At 42.3% G+C, this 17160-nt stretch overlaps 2 protein-coding genes across 3 annotated transcripts in view; one reads left to right on the top strand and one right to left on the bottom strand.

The window, feature by feature from the left end:
• The first annotated feature begins 19 nt into the window (after positions 1-19).
• On the top strand, positions 20-6933 carry LOC130184671 (zinc finger protein 263-like). 2 transcript variants are annotated; one of them, XM_056400690.1, is made up of 3 exons: positions 20-142; positions 1463-1672; positions 3091-6933. In XM_056400690.1, exons 1-3 carry the CDS (start codon positions 85-87, stop codon positions 4146-4148), a joined length of 1326 nt encoding a protein of 441 aa, XP_056256665.1. In that variant the 5' UTR covers positions 20-84; the 3' UTR covers positions 4149-6933. The 2 variants fall into 2 exon arrangements, with proteins under 2 accessions (XP_056256665.1, XP_056256664.1); XM_056400689.1 differs by having other exon boundaries at positions 1463-1747.
• Positions 6934-8629: 1696 nt separating this feature from the next.
• The window catches only part of doc2a (double C2-like domains, alpha), a 56469-nt gene continuing 47938 nt past the window's right edge, over positions 8630-17160 (bottom strand). The window contains exons 9-11 of the mRNA XM_056400691.1: positions 16078-16159; positions 14789-14885; positions 8630-13764 (exon numbers count right to left, since the gene is read on the bottom strand). Coding sequence (XP_056256666.1) covers positions 13628-13764; positions 14789-14885; positions 16078-16159 — 316 coding nt within the window. The 3' untranslated portion in view covers positions 8630-13627. The remainder of the gene's footprint in view (positions 13765-14788; positions 14886-16077; positions 16160-17160) is intronic.

Below are 17160 nucleotides of genomic sequence, written 5' to 3'. Positions count from 1 at the left end.
CCTGTTGAACCTATAAAGAAAAAAATGGTGGAATAGCTCTTCAGCTTTTTCCTTGATATTGTTTTAGTGTTATTTTGATTTCTGATGATGCAGAGTGGTGGAGCGTCGCTGCAGCAGCTCTCTGTCTGTTCCACTGCAAGAGGTAAAAGGGAAGGGAGGGGCGCTTTAAGACTCTGTGTGTGTGTGTGTGTGTGTGTGTGTGTGTGTGTGAGAGAGTGTGTGTGTGTGTGTGCAGGAGGCAGCACTTGCAGTACAGTTACTGCTTCTCTCCCATCTTCCACCAGTGTGAAGCTATCTGAAGTTGAAAGCACTTTCTGTCTATTATTTTCAAAATAAAAGCATAGTGGGGTTCTGCAGGGCTGGAGTACCAACTGTGTGCTTGATATAACACGGGCCTACAGGTGGAACCATGTATGATTCACTGAATGGGAACAGGCCCAGGGGCCCCTGGATCAGAGCCTCATAAATGTTATTGTCAATAATTCTTCCTGGAAAGTCGATCAATTAACTACAAGGAGTGAATTTCTGAATTAAACTACACAAACACAGTGAGTGTTGTAATGTATTTTGATTGTATAAAAAGATCATGAAGATCCCATTTCATTAAAACAGTTTTTTCTCTTTGTAAATTTACATTTTGTATTTGTCTTTGTGCGTTAAAGACATACTCTTATTTTGGAGGAAAACATGCCAGTTTCCTGTACTGTCTTGTTTAACTGTGGGCAACTTGCTGCACCTGTTTCTGTCCCCATCCTGCTGCGTTTCTGCTGACGGAGCACAAACCCAACAATGCACCAGCTAGAACCTGTCACTCCTCATTCACCACTGGGAATATTCACACGTATCATTATCAAAATTATTATTATTAAGACGCTTAAATGAGGGTATATAGTATTCATGTTAGTACCAATGTTAACAGTGTGAATGAATGAAATACTCATCCCTGCACCACGTCATGCTTTCCAACAGCCATGCAATACATACTGACAGTTTTTCATACGTGGAGGTGGATCAACATCAGAAACACTTCTTGTTTTATTTTGAAAGATTTGACCATAAGTGTTGATATGATATTATGTCTGTTTTGATTTGAGTGATACCACGTGTTCACTGCCCTCCTGTGGACGCAGGTACGAACTGCAACACTACATTTAAATGTTCCAGTGTGGACTCCAGTCTAACATGTTAAAGTTGTTCACACCAGCAAGCAAATATTTACATTTTGGAAACTGAAACTTAAACATATGTACAACTTACTTAGGAATAATTAAATAAATGGCCATTTTACAAGTTCTTCCTGTTTATTAATGCACGAAGTTTTGTCAGATTTTTGTGATTTGTTTACGTTTTTTCGAAAGGGGGGGCTTTTATTCTGAAAGAACACATAGTACCGACACAAAACAACATAACGGTTTCCTGTTTCGTTTGTTGTTGTCTGGTTCTGTTTCCGGTGTAACCGCAGCTGTTTTCGGCTCCAAAATGACCAAACTCCAGCTGCTGAACGCTTACCTGACGGAGCGGCTGACCGTGGTGGTGAAGGAGATCCTGGACGTGGTGGAGGACACGGTCACCGAGTACCGGGAGGAGGCCGCCAGAACCAAGCGGGAGAACGAGAGCCTGCGGAGGCAGCTGCGGGACATCCTGCTGCTGGAGGCCGAGACCGAGTGGCTGAGTAAGGGCCGAGCTGTCCGGCTAGCTCCGTCAGAGCGCCGCTCCGAACCGCCCTGGAAAACACGTCCAGTTAAAGGTTTCAAAGGGATTTAACGCCGAATATTGTCAGAAACACAGATTTCAAAGTCGTAAAGATTCGTTCAAGACTCGTTTTTACATTCGGCTTCTGTTAAATAAACGCACTTGGGTTAAATTTTAAGACAGACCTGATTTTATTTAATTTTTGCCGGTTTCTTCCGCTTTTCCAACAAGCCAGAGTCGACAGTTTTGATTTGGCTTTTGAAAAACAGCGATGGTTTTTGGCCGACCGGTTAGTTACAGGCCGTATTCAACTTTAGAGTTTGTTCACACAGAAATCTGTTTATGTGCAGGATTATTTTTAGGTTTATAATTTACATCAAACAACTCAGCGTTAAACTGGCAGATTATTGCATGGAGTTTGGTGTGACGTTCATCCTGCGCAGGAGAATTTATAGTTTAGGGAAGTGGTGATTAACTGGCAGACTACAGTCCGGGTCTGAATCCAAAGAGGATTTTTTATCATTAAAATTATAGTAAGCTTTATTTTGATGAGATTTTTTAACAGACGCGGCGTCATCGGCGCGGCAGAGCTGACCAATCAGGGGAGAGCTCTGTGGCAGGCAGTGACAGATATAAACAGGTGGCTTGTTCCAGACGTTGAGACTGTGTGTGTGTGTGTGTGTGTGTGTGTGTGTGTGTGTGTGTGTGTGTGTGTGTGTGTGTGTGTGTGTGTGTGTGTGTTCAAAGAGGAAACACACAAATGCGCCTTTCTACTTCCTCTAACAGCCTCAGTGAGGCCTCCATACCTGTCTGTGGCAACATGATTACACAACAACCTGTCAACACAGATGCACAGCGGAGAGTCTCTCCGGTAAACTTCTGAAGACAGAAATCTTTTTATAGAAATTTATTTTTTTGAAGACCTTTAAAAAAGTACTGAAGCTGAGAAAGGCCATAATAATATTTTTTTTATCCGGTTATTGCAAGATAACGAAGCTCGTTATCCTGGGATTATGAGATAATGAGATATTATCAGAAGAAAACGACTTTTTCTCATCCAGACGTCATGTTTGCTCCTGATAATATCTCATGATAATATCTTGTTATCTCAGGATGAAAAAAAAAATTAAATCTTTTTCTCCTGATAATATCTCGTTATCTCAGGATAATGAGCTTTGTCATCATGAGATAATGGGATAAAAAACTATTTGCGAGCTCGGCTGTTCTACAGAAGTTGAATGAAAGGTTGAGGTGCATTAACTCCGTCTGCAGGATGATGAGTTAGTGAAGGGACACGCTGAGAGAAACTGAGGAATCCAAATGTAGAGTTGATATCTGAGCTGAAACAGTGGGTTCATTCATTAGTCCTTCAGTCATCAGTCTGATTCTGTGTTGCAGGATCCACCAGGTCCAGTCTTGGTTTCGTGGCTCCTGAGCAGCAGTCCAGTGACCCGGAGCTGAGGCCCTGCCCAGAGGAGCCGGACTCCACCCTGAAGCCCCGGCAGCCTCCGGCTACCACGGCCAACCAGACTCATGAGCAGGTGGTGTCTGTGCAGCTGCTGTCGGTCCAGAAACAGAGTCCTCCTCCCGGACCCATCCTCCTCCCGGGGGACGAGGAGCCGGCCGAGACCTGGGAGCCGGTTCTGAAGCCTGAGCCTCAGCAGGAAGTGATGAACAAGGCGTCACCTGTTCGCTCTCACTCCTCCCTGAATCCTCCGCCCGCCTCGGGCCCTATAGTCCACGTGGAGGTTCCAGTGCTCAGAGAGGAGCCGCAGGTTCCTGCTGTGATCAAAACCGAACCCGAGGACTTCAAAGTGACCGAACCTGAAGGTCACACGGACTCTCTGACGGCGACCGCGCTCACTCACGCCACACAGGAGGAGTCCGGCTTCAGGAGCAGCGACGCAGACAGGACGGTGGTGGTGGTGCGTGCAGACCGACACGACGCTCATCGAAACAAGGCGTCCTCTCAGGAGAAGATGACGGTCTCGGTCGATGATGTCACAGTCGCCGGTTTTCCCCCTGAGCTCGTCCATCGCTGCCCCCGCTGCGGCGAGGCGTTCAGCCAGGCCGGCAGCCTGCGCCTCCACCTGGAGCAGAAACGGAAGACCTACGCCTGCGAGTGGTGCTGCAAGTCCTTCGCGCAGTCGGCGGACCTGCGGCGCCACCTGCGCACGCACACGGGCGAGAGGCCGCACCGCTGCACCTTCTGCTCCAAGAGCTTCAGCCAGAGAGGAAACCTGAGGCGCCACCTGAGGATCCACACGGGGGAGCGGCCGTACAGCTGCCCGTACTGCTGCCGCACCTTCAGCGACGGAGACACCATGAAGAAACACAAGCGCACGCACTCGGGAGAGAAACCGTACCGCTGCGTCCAGTGCTCCAAGACCTTCACCACCTCCAGCGGCCTGCAGATACACCTGAAGAAGGACATGTGCTTCGTGGCTAACGCCTGATTGGTCGGAGGCCGCAGGGAGGTGGAGTCACTTAGCAGAAACATCCGCAGACGAGCTTCCTGTTTGAAGACGTCGAGCAGCAGGGGGTAGAAAACATGTTGGGACATTTTCACTAGAGCTGAAACAATAAGACGGAAAATAATCAGCTGTTTTGATCAATTAGTTTTTATGTAAAAATACCAAAACGTTTTAGTTCCAGCTTCTCACTGTATTTGATGATAAACTGATAAAAACTATTACTATTTTCTGACACTTTACAGATTAATTAATTAATCAATCAGTTAATTAATTAATTGTGAAAAGGAGTCATAGAAGTAAAATCAAGTATTTAGTAACTTGCTGAGAACTTTGCTGACGTGTTCCCTGTGATTTGAAGTTGAAGACACGAAAACAACGTCACATTATTGGTTTGTTTTCTGCGGCGGAGCGTTCGGGTCACACGAGGAAAAATCTGAAATTACAAGAATAGTCGTAATTTTGAGAATAGAATCAGAATATTTCAAGAAAAAAAAGTCACAATATGAGAATAAAGTTGTAATTTTAGGTTCTGTGTCGTTTTAGAGGGAAACAGCAGAAGTTTTAAAACGAGGGACGTGGAGCATCATCATCATCAGGACATTGAAAAGATTGTGAAGTCTGTTCTATTGTTAGACAAGCAGCAGCTGCCACGGACCGTCCTCTCACTCGTTTGATTGGTTGCTTGTAATCGTCCTAAAAAGTTTACATTTTTTGATCCTCGTCATATTAAGATTTTAATTCTTGAATTTTCAGATTTCTATTTTTTCCCTCAGTGTGGCTCTAACGCTTCGCCGTAGTTTTCTACCCCCTTTGTGCAGAAACTCGTCTACTTCATCATGAGGATGCGACTGAGCGTTCAGGTGGGGGCGGAGCTGTCGCACCTGGACAGGCAGCCAATGACGAGGAGTCCAGGGAAACTGTTTACCTGAATGGGACACGATGGAGTCGTGTTTTATTTGGCAGCTGCACAGTTGCACTGACTGACATCAGCCACGCCTTCATATTAATTTATTTATTTATTGACGAGGACGGACTGACGAGGACGGACTGACGCGTCCTGCCGGATGAAGACGTGTGCAGATCATGTCAAAAACAAGATCCACATCAGAAACATGGACAGTCATCGCTGAAATAAACTACATCATTCCTATAATACATTTCACTGAGCTGCCACTTTATGAGGTTCACCCCCACCTTCCTACAGACTCTACGGCCCAGGCAGAACTAGATCAGGCAGATCAGTGATACCTTATTGATCCCAGTGTGAAAAACAAGAGGAGGAAGACAGATGCAGAAATGAAGGATCAGCTGTAAAACCATCGTCTGTATCGTCAGAATTTGATCCCGTCTCAAAGAGCAGAATCAATAAATTATCTCAGAGCTGTTTGGGACGAGTTTAGGGAACGGACGACTCAAGTGCTCATGGGAAATCCTTGCTGTGACAGCAAAGCCTCTAAAAAGTAAATCAGCTTTTTCCACCTCTCCACATCTGTGTGTCTCTCAGACACTCGGTCACGTCGCGTTGCGCCGCTGCCACAGTCCAATGAAAGTGATGATTGATCCACATGTGACCAGGTCGCTACAGAGCAGCGACGTGTCCGACTTCCTGTCTGAGCTGGTTTTAATGTGAACGGATCCGGTCGTACAAAACACCTTCAGTTAAGATTTTCCTTAAAGTCTGAGTGAAAGTTTCCTTAAAATAAAAACAGTTGCAAAAACACCATCAAGTTTTCTCCTCAAGGTTTCCCTCAGAAATATTCACTGAGGTATTTAAGCTTTTTCCTCGTCTTAGTCTTGAAGTTCAGGAATCACTTAACGTCAGTTAAACTGCTGCAAAAAGCCCCGAGCAACTGAAGTTCACCTGCTTCTCAAGGTCTCATCAAATCAACAGCAGGACGATGATAACAGGTCGGCCTATCACAGGTGCTAATGGCAGCAAATAAACGGTCTCCATGGAAACAGTAGAATTTTCCCGCTGTAAAATGTCTTTCACTGCTGTAAGTTACTTAATGTTTTTCAATAACAGGAAACCTTTTAAATTATTCTGTGCAACACCCTTAGGTGAGAGGAGAAGTTAAACCTTACGTGTTAAACTGAAGGTGTTTTGTGCAACGGGTCCCCTGGTAAACAGACGATGACGTCATCACTTTGTCTCATACAGGCAACAACAACAACAACGTAAAGAGGTCAGAGGTCAGAGGTGTACCTAATAAAGTGACAACTCATTGTTGACATTGATAACATGGAGGTACTTAAAGTCAAACACATGACGATGTTTGTGGTTCAGATGTTTGAAAATGTGACTTTTCAGAGACTGAAGCGTCACGTGATCAGTGGCGGACGGTTCAGCAGCAGCAGACGACCACTTCCTGTCCAGGCGACAGGTGTGCGTTTGATGTAGCAGGTGCAGCTGGAAACTGTGCTCTGTTTGTGTGGGCTGCTTTTCCAGACGAGAAGAGACTCTCCTGCGTCTGCTACAATACTGAAGATACAATAATATATTATTATTTATTTTCCTCTCATAGATTTTATCAGTGTTAGACGGCCTGATCTCGCTCCTGCAAACGCTTCAGAGGCAGTGATTGTAAAGCATGATGGGAAACTGCTTCGGACTGAGTGACGATTCTCAGAAGAAGAAGAAGCCTGTGAACAGACTGGAGGAGCGGTCAGTGAACGTGACAGAGACTTTTCTGTGTCATTATCAGTATTTTGTATTCATGTGAAACATCTTGGATTTTTAGCCAAAATAAATGTTCAGTGAAACTGTCGTGCCTCCAAAATATTGATTCATTGAACGGTTTGATTTAAAAATTTGTACGTTTACATTTTAAAATCAAACCTGACTCTGGTGATGTGGACTTTAACTTTTACTTTCAGGCCAGAATTACTTTCACTTTAATTTTATATAAAGTACCAATTATATTTTTTTCAATTAAACCAATAAATCACATTCTTTTTAAAAAGAAACAGGATCAGATGGAATATCATCTGGATCAATATGAAATAAATAAATCAATAAATACAGCTATGAAATAAATCCCAAAATAAATAAATTAGGCAAAATATGTAGAAATATATAAATGAATGTAAATAATATATTGGTGAGTAAATAAATAAATACCTATACAAATGAATAGATGATTTATTTCAAAAATGACATTTTTATTTATTTCAGGGGACTTTTATTTTACAATTCCAGTTATTTATTTCTGAAGACTTGTTTCCATTAGTTATACTGAAATAATGGGGCATGGCTATCTCACATTCATTTTTTTATTCATTTATATAGCTATTTATTTATTCATTCATTCATTCACTAACTTTCATATTTATATTTACATTCATTTATATATTTCTACAGTTATTACCTAATTTTTTTTAATTTCAGGCCTTATTTCATAGCTGTATTTATTCATGTGTATTTATATAATACTGATTTAGATGGGAGTCCATTGGATCAGATTCATGCACCGTCCAACACAGAAAAACTTTTCTTTTTTTTTTTAAACGGGCTGAAACAAGAACCAAACTTTAGTCTTGTTGTCGACCGGACACAACTACAAACATGCACCGATAGTGAAGAGACAGGAAGTAGAACAGAGAGAGAAAATGACTGAAACATCAGATATAGCGTTTGGGCCAATGCATGGGAAAAAAATGTTTTAAAATAAAATATATATATAAATATGAAAAATATCAATTAAAATATCGTAAGAAAAAAAAATATTTTTAATTCTCCAAAATAAACTTACTGTAATCCGATTTGTCTTCATCTGAAACCTGCTGCTGTCACTTTCCTCTCCGGTAAATGTTCCCTGACACCAGTGAAGCTTCTGTTTCAGCTCGTGTGAAAATACCTGAACGTGTTTGTTTGTTCACGGAGCGTCGCGAGCTCATGTGAAACCTGTTTTCTCACCTCGGTTCTGTTGCAGCTTCTATTTGTCTTTGAAATCCCGCAGTGTTGCATGATGGGAAGAAAACAGGTGTAAAGAGCTCACCTGTACATTTAGTTTTAAAAAGTTGTAGCCGTAAAGTTCTTGTAATGTCCCCACACAGGTGTTCTCCCTTGTTCACCTGATGAGAGCTCTGATGTGTTCACGTCCTGTCTGATCAGTAGGAAAGATTCAGTGATCGTCGCCTGACGTGAACCTCCATGTTAGTTGCTGTTCAGCCATCACAGTGTCAGCACGTGTCAGTCAGAGCTTCACACTCACAGTTATCAACTGGAAGTTCACGTGCATTTATTTATTTATCTAATGATATTTACAGGTCAGACACTCGTAGCTCTGATGTGACCTGAACGCAGCATCAGGACCACGTGACAACGTGAGCGTTCCGTCACTAGACTGTCAAAATAAAGGTTCAGGTACTGAAACGTTCCTTGTTTTGAGCTTCTCAAACATCAGTATTAAACTTTTATTTGTCACATCTGATACTAAACTGAACTTCTGTGGGTTTGGACTGTTTGACTGACTGTTTTAATTATAATAAACTTTATTTGTACAACACGTTTAACAAAGTTACAAAGTGCTTTAGAGAAGAGAAACTGATGAATAAAACTGAGGCTGAGGGACCATAGGACAGTGAGTGAAAGATAACAAAGCAGGAATAACTTACATAAAAAGAGATTAAAATAACATAAGATAATAACAAATTACATAACAAAAAATAAAGTGTAAAAGGCAAATATGAACAAATCTATAATAAACTAGAATCACCTCCACGTGTCTGTTTCCTCCACCAAACAGCCAAATTACTTAATCAAAGACATATATCAATGCGTTCATTTGTGTCCTTAATGACCTGTAAATAAAAATTATTTTAAAAAGCGTACAGTCTTATTTGCCAGATTTAATAAATGAGAAAGTGAGACTCACTCCGCCCCTCCACATATAATCTGTAATCTATATTATGTACACCAGTCGTGAAGCTGCTGTTGTAGTACTGTTTTCTGCCTGTAGGGGGCAGTATCGACCCACTCCACTGAAGTGAACCACAGAATGAGAACAACAAACACAAACTCATTGTTCTGTGTTGAATTCCAAATTTACTGTTGCATTGTACATAAAACACCTGATAGAAATGTAAGAACGACTGTAAAGCACGAGATCAGTGTAAACAACAGTTCAACAATATCGTATAGAAAGCCACATTCATACATTCAATCGTGCATAAAAGATGAACAATAACACTGTAAACAGAAGAATCTTCAACATGAACCTGAATGTTTCATCATGTCTCACTTCAACACTTTGAATTAGAAAACAGGCAGAGGGAGTATAGAGATATAAAGAAGTATAACAACATATTGCATCATGCAACAACAAGGAAGAACCACTTGTATTGATATATAATCATCATCATCATCATCATCATGTTCGGTCATGGCAGCAATAAGATGCAGTTTGTTTTTTCACAGTCTCGTTAAGGAGTGCAATAGAAGTGTGATCCGGGCGTTATGGAGCAGAAATCATGGAGGTTTTAGGGTTTGACCGATATGAGTGAGAATGGAAGCTGCTGAAGGTTCAGATTTCCTGTAGATGTTTAATATCTGTTGACTGAACCTCTCCGCTGGACAAACAGAGATGTCCAGCTTAGCTAACTCTGGATTTCTCCACACTGACACCATGTTCATTGGACTGTTGTAAGGAGTGTGGAAGCTCGTGTCTTTATCAGCCTTTCCAAAATCAAAAGATAACTTCGAAGGATGCTTTAAACAGTGGGTTTATCCGTTCTAATGTAAACAATCGTTAGCATGTCCGGCTAACTAGCTTATTGCAGTACTTTTAAGGTGTATTAGCATATACAACCACCTATGTTAGCCTAAACTCTGCCCTTTAGCCCACAGCTAATAACAGTAGCTGTAACTGAGACATAGTTTTGTTCCACAAACACATTAATCCTCGTCCTAAAAGCTTTTTCTCAGGTATCGTTAAAAATTTGGAAAATGCAAACAAATATGAGACATTTTCGACCAACCCATGGATCTATCATTAGCTTAAGTTGCTAGCTAGCTGCAGCTAGCTAGTTCAATCTGCTAGTGACAGTCATCATTTCATTTGAAAATTAGTAAGAGTTTCGATGCTAACCTGCCACCGTTAGCATTGTTAACTGTAAGATTCTAGAAAGTTAAGACTGAGGAATATAACATTCTTCAATGTGTAGATTAATGCTCATAGCAACAGTAACTAAGGGGGGTGGGGCTTAGTGAACATTGCATTACAGTTTTCTTGTGAAATGACTGTATGTTGTTGTCATTGTGGACCGTGCAGCTTGTGAAACTATTTAAATCAGTGAACATCAAACCTTCTCTGAAACAGCTTTTCTCTCACTGTTAGCACCTTTAAACACCTGCTGAGCCTCCACCTGCTCAAACAGGTCAAACCCTGGAACATGTCAGGGTCTAAAAAACACTCAAACAAACAACATTAAACATTTACAGGAAGAAACAAAAGAAATAAATAAATTTACACATCTCTGCAGCTTTTCCAGACTGTTAGTTTTGTTTTGTAGCTGTAATCATGGAGGAACCTCCACCCGATCAGAGGTGGAGCACACTGACAATATCAACAGAAGCCAAGCAGATACGAAGAGGGGAACTCTGCTGGTGGAGACCAAAAACAGAGCTAAACGAGCGTGATACTGGACTCGCTCTGTGTCTGCTGCCGTTAAAGATTCATAAGATTATAGTCAGGGCTCTTCTTTTTTTCCGTTCTTTTTGAATTTTTCTTCATTGGTCAAAAGCAGTAAGGTGTCTTTTCACTGCTGACCTTCCAGGGAAAGCTACCATAGCTTACTAGCTGTATTACACCATTTTATTTTCCCCTCACTTCTACTACAGTAAACCTTTGTGAAAAGTCCTGAGATTCTCTAGATTCCCCAGGTTCGTGTCGTCCCCAGCGGCAAGGCACCAGCGCTGCCTGTTCTGTGAGGCTGCACAGATGAAATTTGGTCGCTCGCTTTCTGACGTGACCACAGCTTCAGCCTCACAGCGTCTGAATGGACGGACTGACCACGGTGTGTGTTTGACGTTGTTCATTCAACAAGCCGAGGTGCAACACAAGATATGTCCATGCTTATAGTACAGAGAGAAAATGCAGTTTGTTACATTCTGAATGATCTTACTCACATGTAAACTTTGCACAACATGCTTTGGCAATACTACACGTAATTCTGGTCACGCCAGTGAAGCAGTTTCGAAGTGAATAAGTGAGTAAGCTGCTGTTAGTCTCTTGTTGTGTCTCAGGCTGTTTGACTGTCAGCACAGCGAACAGTAACGTGACTGCGTCATGCAAATACACTTAACATGAAATGATTTGCCCCAGTTTGTGCTTCTCATGAATTCTGATTGTTGATCATTTTCTAAAAGAAAAATATCCAGCAAACTAAACACTTACTGCTGTGCTAACCTGTTTCCCATGTTCCGACTACGTTTCCTCTCCTGGAAGCCAGAAATAACACATCTCCATTTCCTTTTTATGCTAACATGCTAATCTGTATGAAAATATAAAATAATAAAAGCAACATCAATATAAGCAAATATAACTGACGATAAAATGTTTAAGTTTTGGCTCATGTTGTAGAAAAACAGCAAGGAGATAAATATTCATCATCATCATCCATCCAGAAGAGTCTTTAAAGACTCAGCTGTAAGTGTTATCAATCCACCATCTGGGTTTTTCAGAGATTGGCTGCTTTTTATTGTTTTGGAAAACAGATGCTTCGCTTTGTGACTCCAGTGAAGTGACGATACATGACAGGCACAAACTGGGAGCTGGTGATATGAAAAGAAGTTCTCCGTCTATGAAGACGAGAGACCAAACTGCAGCACTGACCGGAGTATGTACAGACGTGGGCGCCGACATGACACCAGATATATAAAACATGAATTTCTCTTTCCCTTTTGGGTTATGACTTTTCACAGCACAATGCACGTGAGTAACAAAACAAATCTGTAGACTGTTGTAGAGAAAAAACATGCAATTTAAAGGTGGAGTAAGCGATTGGACTCTAATACACTTTTGTCAAATTCGGTGAATTTCTCCTCACGGTTCGTGAGCTGTAAATGTGGCTCAGACCGAGTAACACAAGATAAGTCCAACTATGGTGGAGAGAAAGGCAAGAGACGGACGCAGATGTTGCTTTGTCTCACCTTTCAGGCCCAGATAGCAAAATGGAACTTCTGGCCCAACATATGCTTGAGTTCTTGGTCCGAGTCTACTTCCACATCTGGACAGGGTTCGGCTATTATCTATTGGAAGATTTTCCATGTGTGCGACAGAATTGGTCCAGATGTGGAAGTAGCATCCAAATATCAAGCTACGAGCTAAGAGCCAGATTCGGGCCGTGGAACTGGGTGCATACTGGGCCAGAAGAAAACCAGCATCTGGCCCGAGTATGAGTCGCATTTATTTTTCTATCTTGGGGGGTAACATTAGCTTCACTGTGTTTCAGAGCCAATATATCAGCATTGATTTGTCCTGTTTGCTAATGTGTGTGATAGATAATCCCAACAGGTTAGTTAGCAAGCAGGTACCAGTGTGACATTTGTGTCTGGTATCGTTAAATTACTTGCCCAGTGACATTCAGCTGACTCTCTACTTTGCCAAACATGTTGTTGGTGTGATGTTAGCTGCAGGAGCAGGAGAGCTGTCCTTCGCATCTTCTCTGCATGTTAGCTTAGCAGCAGCAGCTGTAGCCACAGTTAGCTGTCTCGTTCTTTGCTCTGTATCATGGTATTTATCCGTGTGAAGGGTTTTGTAGCTGTGAAGAACTAAAAACATAAGTTTGCTAGAACAGTGGATTTATTTGGTTGGATGTATAATTTAAGCTGCAATGCTAGGAAACGTTACCTTCCTTGTTAGCTTAGCTACAAAGCTATGGTCCTTTCCTCTGTATCTATACAGCTAACTTTTGCAAGTTTTGACTCTGTTGTGTTTTGGATATTTGTTTGATGTTTGTTTTGCTTCAGCTATGAGAAAGAGTTTTCAGTGTTGTTGCCTTGGAAATGAATTTAGGGGGCGGAGCTTCTGAAGGGGCACTGAAGAGAGGGGTCTATTTGTTTTGCTCTTTCACTTACTCCACCTTTAATTTAGGCCTGAAGTCTGTGATTTGTGTTTCACCGTTGTGAGTTCCACCCCTCATGAGTCCAGTGGACGGGTCTAACCCTCTCGTGTGTGTGTGGTCTGGTGTTGAGGGAAGGTGTGATGTTGACAGTGTTGATGGAGCCAACGAGCTTCTTCTTGTGGATGACTCACTGTTGAATAACGAAGGCACACCACCATGCTGCTCCCGCTCCTCTCCGCTCTCCAGCCCTCATGGTGGCTCTTATTATAATACACCTTTCCTCACAACTACTGCTGATTCCTGTTGTGAAGTTGCTCAAATCTGTCCCGCAAAGAAACCAGAGGAACCGTGAGATCCCTGACAGCGACTGTCTACATGCAGGGGGGTGGAGGGGGTTAGTCGTGGCTGAAGGTTCTTGGCAGCTCATTGGTCAGAATGTGCCACCTCTCCACCCTGCGGCCCTTGTTCTTCAGGCAGTCCATCCAGTGACGGAGGGCGTCACCCTGGGAGTGACAGCTCAGACAGACGCCACCTAAACACCGTGACAAACAACATGAATCAATCGTGACACTGCACTTGTGTGTCATTCAGTGGTAAATACCCGCAGGTTGGGAATCACTGCTTTATTTTATCACAAGGTATCAACCATAGACTGTAAGTAAGATGGACGTCGCCTCTGTGACGCCACCCACAGGTTTACTGAAGCTCAGCTGCTCCACTGTTGCTATCTTGGCAGTGGCTGACCCCGCCCCCTAACTCCCAGATAATCCAAAACTTGAATAACTTGAATAAAATAAGAGGAGGGGAGTGGCCTGTCACTTAAAGAGGCCACACCCTCAAATCTCTTTACTTTAGTCCTAAATAAAATGTAAACAGGTGAGTTGTATAAACAGCTGGAGGACATTAGTGGTCATTAGAGGAACTGCAGCTTCTGGTTCTTCACTGTCGATGCTTCAGTTCTGGCATCAATCCACAAACTCCCAAGAGATTCATATAATGCAGATGTGACTCATCACCACAGGATCCTGCACTGGCTGAACTCAGGTAATAATGTTTCTCTATGGGGATTTTGGTTTCAGCTTATGCATTAAATCAATACATTTTTATAAGTATGTACATATATTATCACTGATAAAAAAAAAGGCAACTTACCTTACACATGCTATATATATATAATTAATCTGAAGCAGAGCTAAGAAGTGGAGCTGCAGCTCTAACGACCACAAACACTCTTTGTTTCCACATTTAATGAGAATATTAATTTAACAATAGACAGACACAGTGTCATTATCGTAACTAGAAGAGAAAAGGGAATCAGTGATACAGATGGTAAGAGTGATAAATATGCATTAATACTCTCGCAAACATACAAAGGCTTCCACTGAACACTAATGAGCACCATGTGTTGGAGCCATTAATATTTACGGCTGCAGCAGCTCCAACCCTCAGACCCGTGTCTGAGGACAGAGTCTCTGCACTGCTGGGTTTTCTCTACAACACAAGATGAGTCGTTGATTTGAGGGTCAGTGACCACAACGAGTCGCCCCGCCTCTCACCTATGAAGTCGTTGGAGCGTCCCAGATCGTAGTCCCACACCGTCACCTCCAGCGTCTTGTTGGCCAGCTCCGACAGAGAGATCTCGTAGAAAAACTCCTGCGGTGTTCACACACATGCAGAGACACAGATTTAAAACTGAGCTCAGGTCTGCGAGGTCCAGCATTAACAACCGTCTGACGGACGCTTCGTTTGTTTTACAGCTGCTCTCGTTACCTGGAGGATATTCAATGATAAATCCGCTGATAGTTCATATCTTCTGCAGATCCAAACCAACAATGAACATTGTCTACCATCATGTTCTGTGTGTGTGTGTCACAGTCTGATATGTCTGACTCCTCTGAGCCATCGAGCTCCTCTCGTCCAATAACATCAGGGTTCCACTGGGGAAAGTTCAGGCTTTATTTCCCCAGCTCTGCAATATGTGCAAGTCAACACAACCGAGACACAAAGCTGACCAACGCTTTCCTAGATCCCAGATGTTGAGCTGCTGTGGACTCACTCTGACTGTGACCTGGACCAGAACTGGACCAGAACTGTGATGAACCAAAGCTGAGTGAAGCTCAACATGTTGGAAAAGAAACGAACGATGGAGGAGAAAGACAATGAACCCTCTGAGGTCTGAGGGTTTTTTCTGGAGTCACCTTTTAAAAAGTTACATATCACATAATGTCCATGTGTTTATATCACAACGTTCAGAACTTTCTCGGCTCTTTCTATAACGACAAAACCTCTGACTTGACTCTATGTAAAAAGATCATTTGGCCCAAATGTGGAAAAACTGAAATTCTGATGTGGATGAATTAAAATGTGTTTTTATAGGTCGACCTCAGAGGCTTAAAGCAGCTGAATACAGTGTCCAGCTCTTCTTGTTAAGTTCCTGAGCCTTTTTAAAATACGTGAGGTCACGTCCTCAGTAGGAACCAATGGGCTCGCAGCCACAGACAGAGGAGGGAAGTCAGAACGTCCTGAGAGACGGACGGACACATTGTTGGTTTGGGTGCGAACATGGGATTTGATGAGTGTATGAAGACACGGTTGTCTTCTCAGTAACAAAGGTAAAAGGCAGAAATCATAGAGTGGAAGGAGAGATATCTGTGTGAACGAACAGGAAGTTGGAGGCAATAAAAAGAGGCTTTAGAGAGTTTAAAATATTTTTTCTTCAGTTAAATGAACAAAACTGACAGAACGACACATTTACGGCGTCAAATCTTCGAAGGCTTGAAGACAAATATTCATTAATGAGGCAGAAACGGCGGAGAGAGGACGACGGCTGTTCAGCTCATCTTACCTCATTGAATTCAGGGTTGAGGGTTTTTTTCATCACTGCTGTTTTGTGCTTGGATTTCTTCTGTATGTCGGGCTTCAGGTATCTGACAGGACAGGTGGAGGAGGAGGGGAAAGCAGGTTAGTTTAATCCGCCTTTGATCTACAGCTGAAGCGAGTGGAGCCGGTGAAACAGCAGATAAAGAAAGATAATACAGGAGAAGTCGCTGCAGGCTGAGATATTTCCACTCGTTCAATCTAATCTAATCAATAATAATAACAACAATAACTTTTATTTAGAGGTTCCGTTCATGACACTCAAGGTCACAAAAAATATTAATAAACAGCAAATTACAAGAGTCTCCATCTAATAAAACTTTTAATGCTTCTTTTTTTGTTTGGTCAAATAGAATTTAGAAAAAAAACTATATTTTATTCTATAATATTATTTATTATTTATTTTAATATTTTTACTATTATTTCTTATTAAGACTGATAGATAAATCTTTGATGAATCTTGAATCCGTGATCACGTCAATGAGAATAGAGATTTGCTTCTTTTTAATGAAGGTTATTAATATAATATTTAATATACTGTATAATATTATAATATTTGTGTCAGATTAGAAAGTCGTTAATGACACGACTGGAAGTGAGTTTGGAAAACGACATGCAGTCTAATGAAATCCTGTAAATCATCATTAATGAAGTGGTAATTAATAATTAATGAGCCTGAGGCAGCTCACACACACACACACACACTCACACACACACACTCACACACTCACACACACACACACACACACACACACACACACAGTGGCTCAGTGATTCACTCCTGGCAGAGAGCAGGACAGGGAGGCCTCATCATGTTCATCGTCAGCGGCGGCGGCGGCGGCGGCGCCTGTCGCGGAGCCACTTCAGAGTCAGAGCCGCTGTAATTGGTTCTGACCAGTTATTTTAACAGATGACATGAGGAAATAATAAATGTGAGGCGGAGCCCGACCCGACACGCTCGGCCGCCTCCTCGTCATGACAGCCACCCGTCTGCAAGCTGCTGCAGGCTAATAGGAAGAGAAAAGACGGCTGGGGCCCCCGGCCCGTTCTG

This window comes from Seriola aureovittata, chromosome 17, assembly GCF_021018895.1.
Source record: "Seriola aureovittata isolate HTS-2021-v1 ecotype China chromosome 17, ASM2101889v1, whole genome shotgun sequence".
Taxonomy (NCBI): Eukaryota; Metazoa; Chordata; class Actinopteri; order Carangiformes; family Carangidae; genus Seriola; species Seriola aureovittata.
The sequence above is the reverse complement of the archived record's forward strand: the minus strand, read 5'-3'. Positions and strand labels throughout refer to the sequence as shown.

What these genes read in the sequence shown, in the direction of transcription:
- LOC130184671 (XM_056400689.1), top strand. Translation starts at nt 85, where the DNA reads ATGATGCAGAGTGGTGGAGCGTCGCTGCAGCAGCTCTCTGTCTGTTCC. An exon ending in TGTCTGTTCCACTGCAAGAG is followed by an intron (nt 143 to 1,462) that starts GTAAAAGGGAAG and finishes GTGTAACCGCAG; the next exon opens with CTGTTTTCGGCTCCAAAATG. An exon ending in GAAAACACGTCCAGTTAAAG is followed by an intron (nt 1,748 to 3,090) that starts GTTTCAAAGGGA and finishes TCTGTGTTGCAG; the next exon opens with GATCCACCAGGTCCAGTCTT.